This window comes from Ctenopharyngodon idella, chromosome 9 (assembly GCF_019924925.1).
Source record: "Ctenopharyngodon idella isolate HZGC_01 chromosome 9, HZGC01, whole genome shotgun sequence".
Taxonomy (NCBI): Eukaryota; Metazoa; Chordata; class Actinopteri; order Cypriniformes; family Xenocyprididae; genus Ctenopharyngodon; species Ctenopharyngodon idella.
The window spans coordinates 5,162,823-5,179,749 of NC_067228.1; the positions used below are offsets into that span (position 1 = coordinate 5,162,823).

The window sequence follows — 16,927 nt, forward strand, 5'->3', positions numbered from 1 at the left end:
CAAAACTCAAAAAAATAAGGCAATCAGTTATATCAAAATTTTAAGTTAAGCAATTCAACGTTTAAGTAAGCAGAGCTGGCAGATTTTTTATTTTATACTCGTACATTTTAATTGTTCTTAAATTGAAATATTTGAGTAAACTAATTCATACAGTACATTTAACTTAATTATCATGTAATCTATAAACATTTTTATTAGTGGAACTTAGCTAGCTATAACAATCTCTTTCAGAAAATGCTAACCTGCTAATTTGCTAACATGTTAGCAATAGCATGGTATAGCACTTGTTGAATGAGTACAGCATTTAACATACATACCTGCTCTCAAACCAAGCCACATGCACCACTTGTCACCATGATGGTAATTCTCCAAAAACCCACATTAACAGAAACTCTTCCAAATTAGCATAACAAAACATTAATCACTACTAAATCTCCCACCTAACATTAATCTTGCACAAAAAACATTATATAACACTTAATTTTAGCATTTACTCTCCCTTTCGAGTGCCATGGACAAAGCATGAGAAACAGGAATCCCAGCCCAGCTTCAGTTAAACTTCAGTTTGACCTTAATTAAAAGAAACGAGTTAATAAAACTCAAAACAACGTATAAAATATGTCAGTTCTGTGAACTCGAAAGAAAATGAAAGTGCTAAATACTCATAAAAGTTGATTTGACTGAACTAATTAGTTTAATTTAAGTTTGTCCTACTCAAACCAATTAATTATTTTGAGCGTTAGGGTTTACAGTGCACTCAAAACAGAAACATTTCAGAATGCAACAATACACAAAATTGAGTATGCATAGAATTTTTAGAGACATTTTCTAAACACACAACCCTCCATTTCTTCAAGCGTGCTGCTTTCCACAGCTCTGTGGCCACGTCACCATTTATTTTCCCCATTTGTGTGTTCGCACCACTTTTTTTTTGCTGGGCACCTCTGTTTATTCATTGTTTTTAAGTCACTCGTCCTGTTGTTAGTATCATTTGTTGTGTAGTGAGGTCTTGAATGTTTTCAATGTGACGTTTTCGAGATCTGTTCAGCTGAAGGTGTATTCTGTCTGCATGATCTGTCTTGTTTTCATTCTTTTGACTGGGCATCGTTACAGCGAGTGTTAATCACATCGTTAACTCTTTTAAAGAGGCGCTTGCACGGCCTTGCCACAGAGCATGAGACATTAGCTCATTCCCCAGCCATGTCACATACTGAAATAGCCACCTCAGTCTGCTGTCTTTAAAAGCTCAGTGTGTACCACGGCAGTCTCTCAAAGGCTCTTGATCTGGAAGTTGGTCTCTTTGATAAGATTGTCGAAAGCTAACGCATTGAAGATGAAAGTGGTACACACAGATCTGTATTGTAAGGTCTAAGGACCAGAAACATACTTTGTGCAAGTACGCAAATGCAGATGTGAATGCTTGGCAAACGCATCCTCAGTACTCAAGGGGGTGATAGAGTTACCTTCAAATGTCTGTGCCATTAACCAGATGTGTGTTGAGTTATTCAAGTAGCTAGCTAAAAACATAGCAAGACCGATATAGCACACTTTGTAGCATTACATAGTGCATTATGAATTGCTGTCTGACACATTTCAGAACTAGGGCTGTTTAATTTAGTACAATTAATTATGCAATTGATAATTCGTTAAAATGTTAACACATTTAATCATGCCCTCTGATTTATAACAGTAAAGTCAACATAAAAAAGGCTGCATTTATTTGATCAAAAATACAGTAAAAACAGTAATATTGTGAAATAATATTACCATTTAAAAGAACTTTTCTATGTAAATATATGCTAATTTATTAATTAATATATGTAATTTATTAATATATGTAATTTATTCATGTAAAGCTGAATATTCAGCAGCATAACTCCAGCCTTCAGTGTCACATGATCCTTCGGAAATCATTCTAATTGGCTGATTTGCTGCTCAAGAAACATTTCTAATTATTATCAGTGTTGAAAACAGTTGTACTGCTTCATATTTTTGTGGAAACTGTTTTTTTTTTTTTTTTTCTCCAGGCATCTTGGATGACTAGAAAGTTCAAAAGAACAGCATTTATTTTCAGCTATTTATTTAATGCATTTATTTAATGTGCTTTTGCTAAATTAAAGTATTCATTTCTTCTTTCTTTTTTAATCTTACTTAACCCAATCTTTTGAATGGCAGTGTATCATAATCAATCAATCAATCAATCAATCAATCAATCACCAAAAACTGTTTTCAATATTGATAATGTTGAAATAATTGATCATTTCTGAAGGATCATGTGACACTAAAGACTGGAGTAATGATGCTGAAAATTCAGCTTTGTCATCACAGGAATAAATTACATTTTAACATAAATTCACATAGAAAAGAGTTCTTTTAAATGGTAATAATATTTCACAATATTTCTGTTTTTACTGTGTTATTGATCAAATAAATGCAGCCTTGGTGATCAGAAGAGACTTCTTTCAAAAAACATTAAAAAACCTTAATATTTCCAAACTTTTGACCAGCACTGTATATGCGTTCTTGCATTCTGTTAATTTTAATTGCTCGACAACCCTAATCGGAGTGCAAAAATATGTGAAATCAAGCTTGCCAAGCTATAATCATTTGCGTTGACGTGCTTGCTTATAGAGTATGTTTTGTGCTGAAGGCTTTAGTTGATAACTCTCTGAATAATACACTTCGTTCTGTTCTCTGTGTCGCTTTAGGTCGATCTCCTCCAGGACTGGCTAAAACACCTTTGTCCTTCCTGGGCCTGAAGCCCCACAATCCTGCTGAGATACTGCTCAACCAGACGGGCTCAGGTGAGACTTTACACACATATACAGAAATGCACATGCAGACTCGCGTCTAAGACTTGCTCCATAAAGGGAGCTGAAATATGTCTTGTGGGCCATATATCAAAATAACCTTTTATTTCTCCCTCTCAAGTGTTTCCCCTTCTCCTTTTCTCGTCTCTTTAGCCGTGAGCTCATACATATATTTAAATGGATAGGTGTTTTCTTTTCATATGCGGTTATATTGGGATCATTTTACTGTGCTCTGTTAACGTGTGTGTGTGTGTGTGTGTGTGTGTGTGTGTGTTTGTGAGCTGCTTGCCTAGTATTTTAAAGCACAAAGGGTCAGCTAATTTTCTTCTTGGACAAATTCTAAAGCATTATTTGGGTGATTTTTTTGTTTTGTTTGTTTTTTTGCCATTTATTTGAACAAAAATACAGTAAACAGCAATACTGTGAAATATTACTAGAATTTAAAATAATAAATAATAGTTTTCTTTTATAATATATTTTAAAATGTAATTTATTCCTGTGATGGCAAAACTCTTACAAAGCATCATTACTCCAGTCTTCAGTGTCACATGATCCTTCAGAAATCATTCTAATATGCTGATTTGCTGCTCAAGAACCTTTATTATAGTTATCAATGTTGAAAACAGTTGTGCTGCTTAATATTTTTGTGGGAATTTTTCTTATAATTTATTTTCAGGATTATTTGATGAATATAAAGTTTAAAAAACAGCATTTACAGTATTTAAAGTAGAAACCTACATTATAAATGTCTATAAATGTAAATTTAATGCAATCTTGTTGACATTTTTTTTTATTAATTTCTTAAAAAAAATCTTTCTGACCCCAAACTTTCTGAATGGTAGTGTTTCTGTGAGAAACAGAAAAGGCATTTCCATAATTTCAAGTGGAAAATGTCCATCCAAGATGGCACAGTCTAGTTTAATCTAATTAAAAATTTACTATTTTACTCAATATTTAAAAGTAGTATGTGTGTTTATTCTTATTAGAGTATCGTGTTATTAGCTTAGCACCATATTAACACCAATTAACTCAATAAAAATAAATAAAATAATGCTTTGCATTTCAGAGTTGCTACCAAAGTTGAGAGCTACAAATCGGTCACTTATGAGGTTCCATTTCAGTTAGGATATTGCCTTAGAAGGTAGCTCCCTATACAACAACACAGATGTTTTTGGAACAGAGCCCTTTTTTGAGATGATTACCCGTTCTCTTTGTCCCAAGGATATATTCAATGTTTGAAGGAATGATGATTTTTAATCTTGATATTAGCAAGCTCAGCAAAGTGACACACATAATATTATTTGATAAATTGTTTCTTTCAATTTAAGCAGTAATTTACCATGTCTTCAGGGGTGAACCTCATGAAAACATGTCCACATTTCTTTTTCTTTATCATTTCTTATTTCTTTCCTTTGATTTTCGGGGTGATATATGACCCGGTCTTGTCTCGGCAGGTTTGGTGAGATTCATCCTCAGGGGCCAGCGGGCGTAAACTATGTCGTTTTTGTAGACTCAGAGGTAACAGGATCCTATGGGGAGTTGTGGAGACTCTTTAGTTTGGAACAAGTTCTCATGCAGGGCTGATTTTAGCATCGTTCCTGAGGGAGTTAATTTGAGGCCTGCTAAAACAAGAGCCATACATACGGTACACACACTAACATTATTACGAGATGATGTGTCACAGGGGCCTCTTTGTCTTACTATAGTTAGGTTAAATGATGTCATGTGCTTATTGATGATAAGGGATGTAACTTTGGGTATTTTAATCTGCACTGGGGCCTGCTGGTATTTGGAGCAGCAAAAATGTGAATGAAGATTACAATGTTTTCTTTGGTTGTATTTCTCTCTTTTTGTTTTCTTAAAAGTAATAATTTACCCAAATATAAAAATTTTCTCTTCATTTTTTCACCCTCATGTCATTACAACTGATTTCCTTTGGTAAACTTAAAAAAATATACAAAACGCACAAGCCATATGGACCATTTTTTAATGATGCTTTTTTTTTTTTGTCCTTTTTTAATTCACCTTCTTCTTTCTTTTTATGGAAAACAAACATAGATGGTGCAGTTGCACTTTAATTTACAGTACGTGCACTTACATGTACTTACAGTGTACTTACCTAAGAAAGTACTGGGTAATATAAGGTAACTACATGGGTTAGGGGTAGGGGTAGGTTCAGGGTTAGTACCTAGTTATTACCCAGTTATTACAATTACTATAATAAGTACACAGTATGTACATGGGGAACAGGACTGTAAAATAAAGTGCTACCGATGGTGCTTTTGTGTTTATGGAAGAAATTAATTTGGGTTTGGAATGACATGACAGTCAATAAATAATGACAAAGTGTTCAGCTATTAACTATCCCTTTAAAGTAACCATTATCTACACTCGCCTTTTTTGCGTCTATGTTAGTAATTATTATTCTATTCTCCACGTCTCTTTAAACTTCTACAATTTCTATGTCTTATGATTTTATTCTTCTGCCATCGGGAAAACAGAGAGTGAGGATGAGGAAGGTAAGAATGTACAAGATTTAGAAGTACAGTGTTACTATACATACAAACCACTTCACCTTCTGGTTGATTTTTGTCATCTTACATACAGCGGTTGTCTTCATTCACTCATCTCTCTCAACTCATTTGTATCATGTTGGTCAAGCAACATAAACCATGATTCACCTTAATGAAGTTTTATGATTCAGGGTCAGATGTCTCTCTACCCTGATCAGGTCATGTTTTGGACACAGTGATCCATCAGTTTTGACTCTTGTAAACTTTTGTGCTCACAGGTATTTTTCCCTTTGTCTCTTTGCCAGAGCCTCGTAGCTATGTGGAGTCTGTGGCCAAAGCAGCAGCCGTGACAGGTGGGCCGCCAGCATCGCCCGTGTCTCCAACATATGACAGTGACAGCTTAGCTCGTCCTGTTGGGCCTTCCCATGCCTACAACGCTCCTCTTTCCTCCAGCAGCCCCATTCAGAGCCCAGATGCAGTGTAAGTGACCACCACCCGGTTGTTACAGTAGTATTATTTATATACTTTTATAGTATTTATTACAGAGCCCCTAAAGGTACCTTTGCAAAAATAAAAAATATACAGACTTTAGCGTGCACACGTGATAAGTTTCTCGTTACAATTTCAGGTTTGTGTATACTATATACTACTAACCCCTATAAAGGGGGTATACTATACTATAAATGGGCTGATGGTGCAATATGGCTGTGTGAATTTCCCTATTTGCCAAGTTTAAGAGTCCATAAAGCCAAGTTCAAAGGTCAAGTATATCTGTAATATCATATCACAGCCTTATGTCTGCTTTAACGCATCCTCTGTGATGGCTGAGAAACGGTCTGATGGCGCAATACAGCTGTGTGCACTGGGCTGATAAAAAGTGCTCAAATTTGGATTTCGTTAGAGCAGTTTGTCTAGTACGAGGATGAATCCAGCTACTTTTTCAAGCAATTTTTAAGCGTGTTCCTCCCTTTATATCTTAAGTCAGTTATGTTTATGGCTTTGCTCACAATAAGCGCTGTTAGAATTGATTGAAGAAAATAAGCATTTCTCTGCCACCTGTAAGGATGCGTTAAATCCGACAAATAGGTTTAATAAAGGGGCTTTTGATCTTGTGAAATACAAATTTTTACAGTTTCAATATTTTTTATATGGAACAATATAAATATAGCCTACTGACCTAATTTTTTTATAATTTTTGTTTTACTGTACCAATGTTTTTAATGCCCGATCTCATGAAAGTGCGTATCAATAGCACAAATTTATGTTTGTATTTGGCATGCTATTTATACCCAGAAACTACTTTTTATGTGCATATAATACACACTTAACCCACACAACTAATCCTACCCAAGGTGTTAACAGTGTGTATCATATGCACCATGTAAAAAGTAATTTCTGCGTATAAATAGCACGCCAAATACAAACATAAATCCGTGCTATAGATACGCAGTACTAGGAGATCTTGTTGGCGGACAATGTACACTGAGCCCATTTCGCGGCACGATTTCTTGGCCGCCACAGAGTTAAATTCGTTAAAATGCACATAAAGCCTTGAAATATAACGCACCACCCTAACAAAAGCCACATTTTGAGCAAATAGATCTTTATTAATTCATGTGCAACCATACTCTTTCTTATAAAGATCTATTTGCTCAAAATTATGAAGAAAATGAGAGCATGGATGCGCATGAATTAATAAAGATCTATTTGCTCAAAATGTGGCTTTCGTTAGGGCAGTAAACTGTATATCACGGTCTTGTGTCCGCTTTAAAGCATTCTCTGTGACGGCCGAGAAACCGCATTGTGAATGCAGGGCTGTGTGCATTGTCCTTTTTGCCAAGTTCAAGGGCCCATAAAAAAAGGCTGATACAGTAAAAGCCACATTTTAGCAAATACAGCTTTATTAACTCATGTGCATCCATACTCTCACTTTCTTCATAGGCAGTGACGCACAAATGAAATAGGTTATAGTATACACAAACTAATTAATGTCAGGTGTAAAGGAGGTCATACTAGTGCATATTTTATAATAATTCTAGTTCTCTTATTTTGTGGTGTTTCAGTGAAAACACGTTGGCCGATAGCGGGGTGGGAATGAATTCTCTGTCCCAGGCTGCTGTCGACTCCGTCCTTCACTCCCAGCCCTCTGATAGAACATACCAAACACCCACACCCTCCTATCCCTCCTCCAGCAGCATGTTGGGTAGCTACATGACCCCTGATATCAGCCCCTCTCTGCCAGGGGTCATGCAAAATAACACCACAACAATCCAGCCACTCACCGGTAGCCCTGGCACAAGACACCACACTGTCCTGCCTGACGTCACGTCCGCTCCCAACCTTCAACACAGACTAGCCAATCAGGACGGCCCCGTTCTGGGCCAACAGCCGACCCCAGCCAACGGTCATCTGCCTGGAATGGCTGGTAGTCCCATGCAAGGAAGGCACACCATGGTGTCCCAGGGAACGCAGAGCAGCCCGATGCTGTCCAGACAGTATCCCGCCACCCACGGGACTCAGAGTAGTCCAATTCTCAGCAGGCAGCCTATGGGACAAGCTGTCCAGAGCAGTCCGGTCCTCAACCGACAGGCATCCCTCAATCAACCAATCATTCTGCCTAACCAAAGCAGCCCGGTGTTGAGTAGACAACCATCTGTTACCCAGCCCAACCAGGGCAGCCCCGTCCTGAGCAGGCAATCCTCACTTACACATCCCAGTCAGGGCAGTCCCATTCTAACACAGGGTAGCCCCAGTCTGGACAGGCACCCAATGTACAGCGGCTACACCACTCCGGACGAGCGGCACGGAGCCCTGTCGCGCCAGAGCAGCTCCTCTGGATATCAGCCGCCATCCACGCCTTCTTTCCCAGTCTCTCCGGCAGGATACATAGAGGGTGTGGGATTCAGACAGGGCAGTCCTGCCCTCCAACCTCAGCTCCCCGAGAAGAGACGCATGTCCAGCAGCGATCGCTCCAATGGCGGACTGTCCTACGGAACGCTAAACGGGAAGATGTCCTCACCAGTGTCCAGTGGCGGCAGCACTCCTAGCGTTCATTTCTTCCACACGCTCCCTGATTTCTCCAAACTCAACATGTGCGGTAAGACTTTATGAAGATGAATTCCACTAGGGATGAGTGGAATCAGAATGCCTTGAAAGGGATAGTTCACCCAAAGATGAAAATTACTCACCCTCAAGCCACCCTAGGTGTATATGACTATCTTCTTTCAGATTAACACAATCAGAGATATATTTAAAAATATCCTGGCTTTCCCAAGCTTTATAATGGTAGTGAACAGGGGGCATGTTTTGAAGCCCTAAAAAAATGCATCCATATGGCTCTAGGGGGTTAATAAAGGCCTTCTGAAGAGAAGCAATGTTTTTTTTTAAGAAAAATATCCATATTTAAAACTTAGCTATAATAACTAGCTTCCAACATATGGCTGTACGCATCCATTTGCAGTGGAAGAGTAACCCCTCACCTGATGCGTGATGCAATGACGAATGTTGAAGCTCAGAGGATAGAGCAAAACAAAACACCGGTCACCAATTAGAAGTCTAAAACAGGAAAGTTTTAGAGAAATGTCGGAGAATTTCGATATAAGAGAAAAGGAGCTTGAGTTTGTTGTCCAGCCATATTTGTTTAAACCGCGAGAGGTGTGTAAGCTTACGCTATCCTACGTCATATCTCGCTTCAGGGGTTACTCATTTCGCGCAAGTCGACTTGCGCAGTATGCATACGGTCGTCTAGCTGAAGCTAGTTATTTTAGTTTATAACGTTTTAAATATGGATGTTTTTCTTACAAAAACCCATCACTTCACAGCAATTCATACCATGCTCACATGGTATTTGGTGCGCTCCACATGCATTTTGTAATATTTATATACATGTTATCAATTTTATATGCATTTTATCAATTAATTGTTTGTTTTTAACTCTTTACCCGTCAACATGTTTTAAAAAAGTTGCCAGCCACTGTCAGCATTTTTGATCATTTTCACAAATGTTTCATGGCCCCCAGAATATTTTGTAGTATGAATATCTGAACATGCAATATATCATAAGAAAGAACAGAGCCTCTGCTTTTAAACAAAACAAACAAACAAAAAAAACTAAACTAAATTATATTATATTAATATAATATTCTAGCTTCATGCATTCTTTTTATCATCACTTGAATATGGGTAAGTTTCATAAACGTACAAAGTAACATTTTGAACAAAAATCTGAGAAATTTGTGTTTTTGTCAAAGACTACAACATGCATAAGCAATTCTTTTATCGCTTGTTTCTGCTTCTTTTTCACCTCTGTTTTTATCTGGTTTGGAATGATTCTGTACTCCTTCAGAAGTTGCATAATAGCGCCCCCTATTGTATAACAGTTAAAACATGGATTGCAGGAAAATTTTGTCTATGGTGGAGAAAGAGTTAATTACAGACAACAATGAAAATTCCTAAAAATCGATGTCTATAAATACTACAGATGAGCACCCATAAAATAACATTATCTTATGGTTTACATGTCATGAACTATATCTTCTTGCATGTCTTATAGTATAATACTAAAATATCATTCTGTACTTAATATTTTTATTATGTACCAACCATTTTCTCAGAGAAGAGATTTGAGGCTGTGCTATATTACAGATATACTCTGCTGCATCTCTAACAACACCTTTTAGCTGTGATTGTATTCATATACTGTATACATTCAGCCTCCTGTACTTTATTGTTTTAATATATGGTGTTATGGGCTTTAAAAAACTTCTGCTTATTGTAGTTGTTGCTATCAATAATTTAATAGTACACTGATGATCCTGAGGGTAATTTTAAACAGGTGTGTGTGTGTGTGTGTGTGTGTGTGTGTGTTAGTGTAGAGTAGTGCATTCATTAGCTTAGGCATACTAAACTATTATCAGTTTACAGCTGATGGACTGCTAAATAAAGTGCATATTTCATTCCCCAGATGGAAGTCCAGAGACTAGGCTGAACGTGAAGTTTGTCCAGGACACGTCCAAATTCTGGTATAAACCAGATATCTCCAGAGACCAAGGTAAGGACGCAGTATATGTGTGTTCCAGGGTTAATTTATCTATATTTAGACCCCAAAATGGAGGATTATAACTCCTATAAACAGTAAAATATGTCTCACGCCACCCTATATGAGGTCAATCGCTGTTGGTCTCCACATCTGGTTCTCCTCCGTGCTCTTATTGGATTAGATCATCTGCGTTGGAGACCTCTCTAAACACAAGCACATGCAGTGACATCACACGGCATTCAACATATGTGTTTAGTTAAATCCAGCGAACATCTGCATCTGTTGCTTCATTAACTTGTCTTAACGATAACGCATAAACCTCCTTAGCAAGGTTTTTTTTCCTTCACTCACTCTCTATCTCTGTGTGTTAAACTGCGGGGGACATTGTAGCAATTTGTTAACATATTATAGCCTTCACCTTCACATCTCCAACTTGTGAATAATAATAGGAAAATAAAAAAAAAATGTCTGGGGAATGCATATTTAAAAATCAATCATGTCATAAATCAATAGTAAATTGGCGTTCTTATTATTATTATTCCGCTCTGGGTGTCTATGGCAGCCTATAGAACCGCTTGCAGGAAATTTGGCACACTGATAGAGGACAATGCCAACATTAACTACAGCAAATCTGGTTTCACTCATGTTTACGCTAATAACTTTTGAACCATAAGGAAACTAAATTATTTTCTTTGCTTTGTTATAGTAACAAGTCCAGTGCCATGGACAGAATCTTCATATTTCTTCATATTTTCTAGTTATTATTGGGATTTTCGCACACTATTATTGGGATTTTCGTACCTGGGATGTCATACATTTTGAACTCAGATAGCCTGTTTGACAAGGAATTTTTTTCTTAGCAGATTCAATATATAGATTGTAAAAACTTAGGGTTAATAATGAGAAATCGTCTTTTCCTCCCTTCCTACTTAGGCTTAGTTATCAGCAAATCAGTAATTATATGTACTTGATATTCTGCTACAAATAAACCATCTCCTCCCTCGCTTTAGCGATCAACATGCTGAAGGATCAAGAGCCTGGAGCCTTTGTCATTCGGGACAGTCATTCATTCAGAGGGGCCTACGGCTTGGCCATGAAAGTTGCCTCACCACCTCCAACAGTGCAGCCTACAAAGAAAGGTATTTCATGTGCCTCCCCCAGGCATGTGGCTAATGGAGATAATCATTTGCCAAATGTATTCCAGACAGGAGATCTGACCCCTCCTGGATCATAATCCTGTTGTGTCTGCAGCAGACACACGCACACCCAACAACACACTGAAACGCATGCAGTGTTTCATGATGAAAACGAAAGACAGGGGAAAATTGAAGCAACAACTCTAGACTAAAATATGCAGTTCCCAAAAGTCTTGTGAAAAAATATTTAGTATGTGTTTTGAGGCTTTATTTCAGTGACTTATTATTATTATTATTTTTTTTTTTCAAAAACCATGCATATATATAATTCTCTCAAAAATACAAACATGTACATACTTGTTGCTCACATATTATAGTAGCCTAGTTTGTGCTGAATACAGTGTAATGAGACTTTTGTCATTAATATGTTTATAAGCAACTGAAAAAAGCACAAATGTCAGGGCATGTCAAAACTTCTCCAGGGCCCCAAATTAGCCTCGACAGGAGAATTAACCTAGTTGTAAAGCACCTACTCATTTCTTTTACTCAATATTATTTCACAGCTTTATGAAATACTTGATTCTGATTTGTCAGTCGTAACATTCTGTGGTCAAATATTTTTGTATAATGACAAAGTACATAATTGACCACTGTGCCAGACAACTGATTTCTTAAATGAATAGTTCACGCAAAAATGAAAATTATCCCATAATTTACTCACCCTCAAGCCATCCTAGGTCTATATGTCTTTCTTCTTTCAGCCAAACACAATTGGAGTTATATTAAATAATATCAGGGCTCTTCCCAGCTTTGTAATGGACGATTTTTTTTTTTTTTTTTTTTTGCAAATATGAACAAATATGGTAATTTTAGTAAATTTACAGATATCAACAGGGGTTTTTACTTTGAATCAAATATTGTAACTCCAAATGATAGTATTACTAGTTGTTTTTATTTTGTTGTGTTATATATATATATATAATCTTTATTATTGCAGCTGGAGACGTCACTAACGAGTTGGTGAGACATTTCCTGATTGAGACGAGTCCGAAGGGCGTGAGACTGAAGGGCTGCCCTAACGAGCCATACTTTGGTAAATCAAACAATTTAAATTTGTTTCATTTTAAATTAAACAAAAGCTGTGTACTAAACCTATTGAGCTGTGTTTGGTGTTAGCATGTTGCGAATGAGAACACACTAAATACAAATAAAATGGTGATTTTTAATTAAATTAAATGCGATTTTAAAGGGATAGTTGACCCAAAAATGAAAATTCCGTCATCATTTACTCACCCTCAAGTTATTCCAAACCTGTATGAATTTATTTGTTCTGTTGAACACAAAGGAAGATATTTTGAAGAATTTGTGTAACCAAACCATTGCGGGGCACCATTGACTTCCATAGTGTGGAAAAAAAAAATACCATGGAAGTCAATAGTGCCCCACAATGGTTTGGTTACACAAATTCTTCAAAATATCTCACTGTTCAGCAGAAAAAAGAAATTTATACAGATTTGGAACAACTTGAGGGTGAGTAAATGATGACAGAATTTTCATTTTTGGGTCAACTATTATTTTAATCCATTTTGGATTCAATTTTTCTTTTTTCTTTTTTCACTTCACAGGAATTTTGCCTACTTAGCTTCATTGCTCCACATGGCTTGAGAACATTGACACTAGAATGATTTGTTGAATGTTCACTAATGTGAAAGCCCAATCTGTCAAGCTTGTAGAACAAATGCTTGTGTGGTTTTTGCTCTTCAATACAAGTTAACATGTGAATCCTTCCCTTTAAATCAAGCTGTCCGTGTAGCTTCCAGAAAGCTGTAGAACATATGTAGTCCAAACGACAGCATGGAAGCAGCTGACATTATTAAGTACATCTCAAAGACGGCCCCTCTAATTTACTGTCTGCTGACCACATTACACGGAGGCCTAGTCTGTTCAATGGACAGCGCTGTCTTCTCCAATATGCCCCTTTCCACATCAAATAAGGAGACGTAAAAAATCAGGGTTGGGCCGTTTACATAAGAGCTCAAACATCCTGTTATGGTAACCATTGCGTAAGCATGTGTTTATAATAAAAAGCAGAATAGACAAAGAAAAACTGTGATGTGTGAGAATGAAAGCAGGTGTGGGTGAAATTTGGCAGGATTTCTGTGTTGTCAGGAATAACACTCATGTTAATTAATGTACAGAAGTATCTAAGCTCCACTCCTCCAGATGCTGGACGTTTGCCAGAACGCCCACTGCTCACAGGAACAGTTCACCCGAAAAATGTCATCATCATTTGTTTATCCTTATGTCATTTGTTTCTGTGGATACAGAAGGTGAATTTCTGTAGAATCTTTCATTTAGTTCTCCAAAGTGGACAAAAAGCACCATAAACATCATAAAAGTAGTCCAAACGACTATATTGAAAGTCTTCTGAAGTCATATGATGGCTTTATGTGAAGATGAATATTTTGATTGTTTTCCACTGAATATCTTGCACAGATTGTAGTGTCATGTCAGGTTTTTGGTCTTTGTGTGTCTTGTGACTAAACATCATTGACATAAAACCTGACACAATGCTTTTACGGCGCCATATTTGATTTTCAGTAAATGACAACGTACATTTAGGTCTCTTTTTTTACACAAAACTATCATATGGCTTCAGAAGACTTGGATTATCATTCACAAGTCAAATGGGCTACTTTTGTAATACTTTTATGGTGCTTTTTGTCTTTTTTGGAGCTTGACAGTATCTGTCCTAATTCACTTTCAAATATTGAAAAAAAAATGGACATAATTCAACAAAATTTCACCTTTTGTGTTCCATGGAAAGAAGAAAGTCCGGTTTGGAACGAAATGAAGGGAAGTAGCTGTTTAGGAGTGAACTGATTTTTGTAAAAGGGGCCTTAAAGTGAAATTAGTAAACTGTCTTCATTTCCTGTTAGTGTTGATAAAATCGGATTGCTGAAGGAGGAGAGTTTAAAGCTGATAATAACATTTAAAATTGGCAACAAGGACTCCTTTCCGCCATCAAACTGGATGTTTTTGCTTCCGAAATGCACCAGCTTTGTAGCTATTTCTCATGTGCAGGAAGGAAATATTTTGCCCAAACAAAGCCCATCGTGAGTTAGTTTTTCCTAATATAGTCAATATGTTTGAGGACTCTGGAGGTTGAACCACATACTGCTATTACTGTCCTTCCAATCCTCCTAACTCTCACTGCCACAACTGTTCAACAACATGGATTTATGGTTTGCCAGGCCTGGCATCAAAGTTTGACCTCTTCAGGACAGTTGTAATGTAAGGTATGCCCTCCTCTGATTTCCGCTCATAAATCTGACCCCAATTTTGTTTTCATCTTCTGTGTCCAGGCTGCCTGTCTGCACTGGTCTACCAGCACTCCATCACTCCACTGGCTCTACCCTGCAAACTAGTCATACCAACCAGAGGTGAGACATCATATCTGTTTCTCTACTCATACAGTGGGGTCCAAAAGTCTGAGACCACTCTGAAAACCTGGGATTTTTTTTCTTAAATTTGTGAAAGAAAGAGAGAGAGAGAGATCTAGATATATATAAAGCAGCAGGAGCTTGCGTCCTGATGAACATCATGTTTGCAAGCGTTTGTCGGCAAATTTTTCAGTCACATGGCTTGTTAAGAAGTATGCTGCGTTCACACCATGTCATAATTACTGAAGTCTCGAGAGGACAACACGTGACGTTCTATTCGGAGCTGTTCGTTTCCTCAGACTGGGAATTATGTTTTTCTATGGTAACACCATCAACTCTCAGAAAATGTGCCTTTTTACAAGCTGTAATTACGAGCTCTACGAGGACATGAACACTTTTTACAAGTTGAAATCTCGTAATTACAGTAATTACAACATGGCGTGAACGCACCTACAATAAAGTCACATGATTTTTTTTATATACACGTCTGGAAAATGGATTTGGTAAATGTTTTTTTTTTTTTTTTTCATAGCTTATGTACATATCGTCTTACTCAGTAAAACAATTATCCACCTCATAGGAGTGAATACAGTTTATATGCATATTTCCGTTTTATAATTTGCATCTTGTTTTTTTTTATCCAGCGTTTTTTATGTAATCTCGCACAATTTGCATAAAAATACATGGATGGAAACCTGAAGCATTTGCTCTCCTTTGTTCAAACATGTCTGTTTGAGCGCTGATGTCATTAAAGCAAAAAATAATATTTTCACTAGTTGTCTCAGACTTTTGGAGTCCACTGTACAAGTTTGTGTACCTGACTGTACATTCCCACTCACCCCTCTGTCATGATGATGTATGTCCTGTTTGCCCAGTGTGAATAATTGAGAGCATTTTGCGGTGCGTTCAGCTTGACTCTGTCGTCAGCCAACTGCTATATGCCATCCAGGTGTCAGGGGGACATGAAACCACAGACCTTTATGTGTGCATTTCTGCCTTTTCAAACACAGTGTGACAGCGTGTTTGCGAGGTGCTTTGATTCCTAGCCTAGCAAGAATTCCCGCAGCAGAACGACAGGTCGTAGCACTCAACCTGACAGGATATGCACAGGTCTAAACTCTGACCTGCTGTCATTTTTACAGATCCTCTGGAGGAATCGCCTGAGACTGCAACACCAACTAATCCGGCGACAGAGATGCTCAAACAGGGTGCAGGTGAGAATATTTACATCAATGTCTAATAGTATTCAATTAAACAGCCTTTCAGCTCTTATGACTCTCAGTGTGTTATATAAAAAAACAATTATCACAGTTACAGTAACACCGTGTCTACACCGGACATGACAGTTGTCGTGTCGCACCACCACAGCTTGAGGCCGTCTGTCTACACTGGACACGACAAAGCGATCATCGAAAATCCATTTGTTCTTCATGTCAGAAGTAGCGCAAGCACTTGAAGTACATCAGAAATAGAACAGGGGTGTCAGTTTACTGTTGAGATTTTGTCATGTCGCACCGCATCCAGTGTAGACAGCATCACTGATTATAATGGGTTTTATTTGCTTTTGTCGCGTCGCATCTGGCCACTCGTGCCTGGTTTAGACACGGTGTAAGGCACTTAGACAAGAAGTACATGGGCCAGACAATAAAAATTAAAACACAAAGTTTCAAAATATACATAAAGCTTTTAAGTTTGCAAGATGTGTGTAAAGGTTACCAGAAAGAGACATTTTGCATGAAGCAAAGTCATGGGAATTTCATCTATAATGTAAAAGCAGAAGCTGTTTTTCTTAAGTGCTTTAACAAATATATAAGCTGCACATTTCTGCTTTTAAACAATCAGGGACATTGAACTTTTTTTTCTTTCATTACAAGTAACGACAATATTTCGGGGAAAAAAAAGAAAACAGGGATTAGTCAAAATTATATTTTGTGGTAATTAACATTATTCTTTAAATGCTGGTGATGGAGCTAATGTCTATAATGCT

At 37.3% G+C, this 16,927-nt stretch overlaps 1 protein-coding gene across 10 annotated transcripts in view; it reads left to right on the forward strand.

Annotated features, from left to right (window-relative positions):
• tns1b (tensin 1b) overlaps positions 1–16,927 on the forward strand; it is a 272,519-nt gene that overhangs the window by 243,383 nt on the left and 12,209 nt on the right. For all 10 annotated transcript variants that reach the window (XM_051904735.1, XM_051904732.1, XM_051904734.1 and 7 more), the window contains 8 exons: positions 2,709–2,804; positions 5,629–5,803; positions 7,387–8,420; positions 10,287–10,373; positions 11,372–11,500; positions 12,495–12,590; positions 14,863–14,940; positions 16,083–16,154. In XM_051904735.1, coding sequence (XP_051760695.1) covers positions 2,709–2,804; positions 5,629–5,803; positions 7,387–8,420; positions 10,287–10,373; positions 11,372–11,500; positions 12,495–12,590; positions 14,863–14,940; positions 16,083–16,154 — 1,767 coding nt within the window. The remainder of the gene's footprint in view (positions 1–2,708; positions 2,805–5,628; positions 5,804–7,386; positions 8,421–10,286; positions 10,374–11,371; positions 11,501–12,494; positions 12,591–14,862; positions 14,941–16,082; positions 16,155–16,927) is intronic.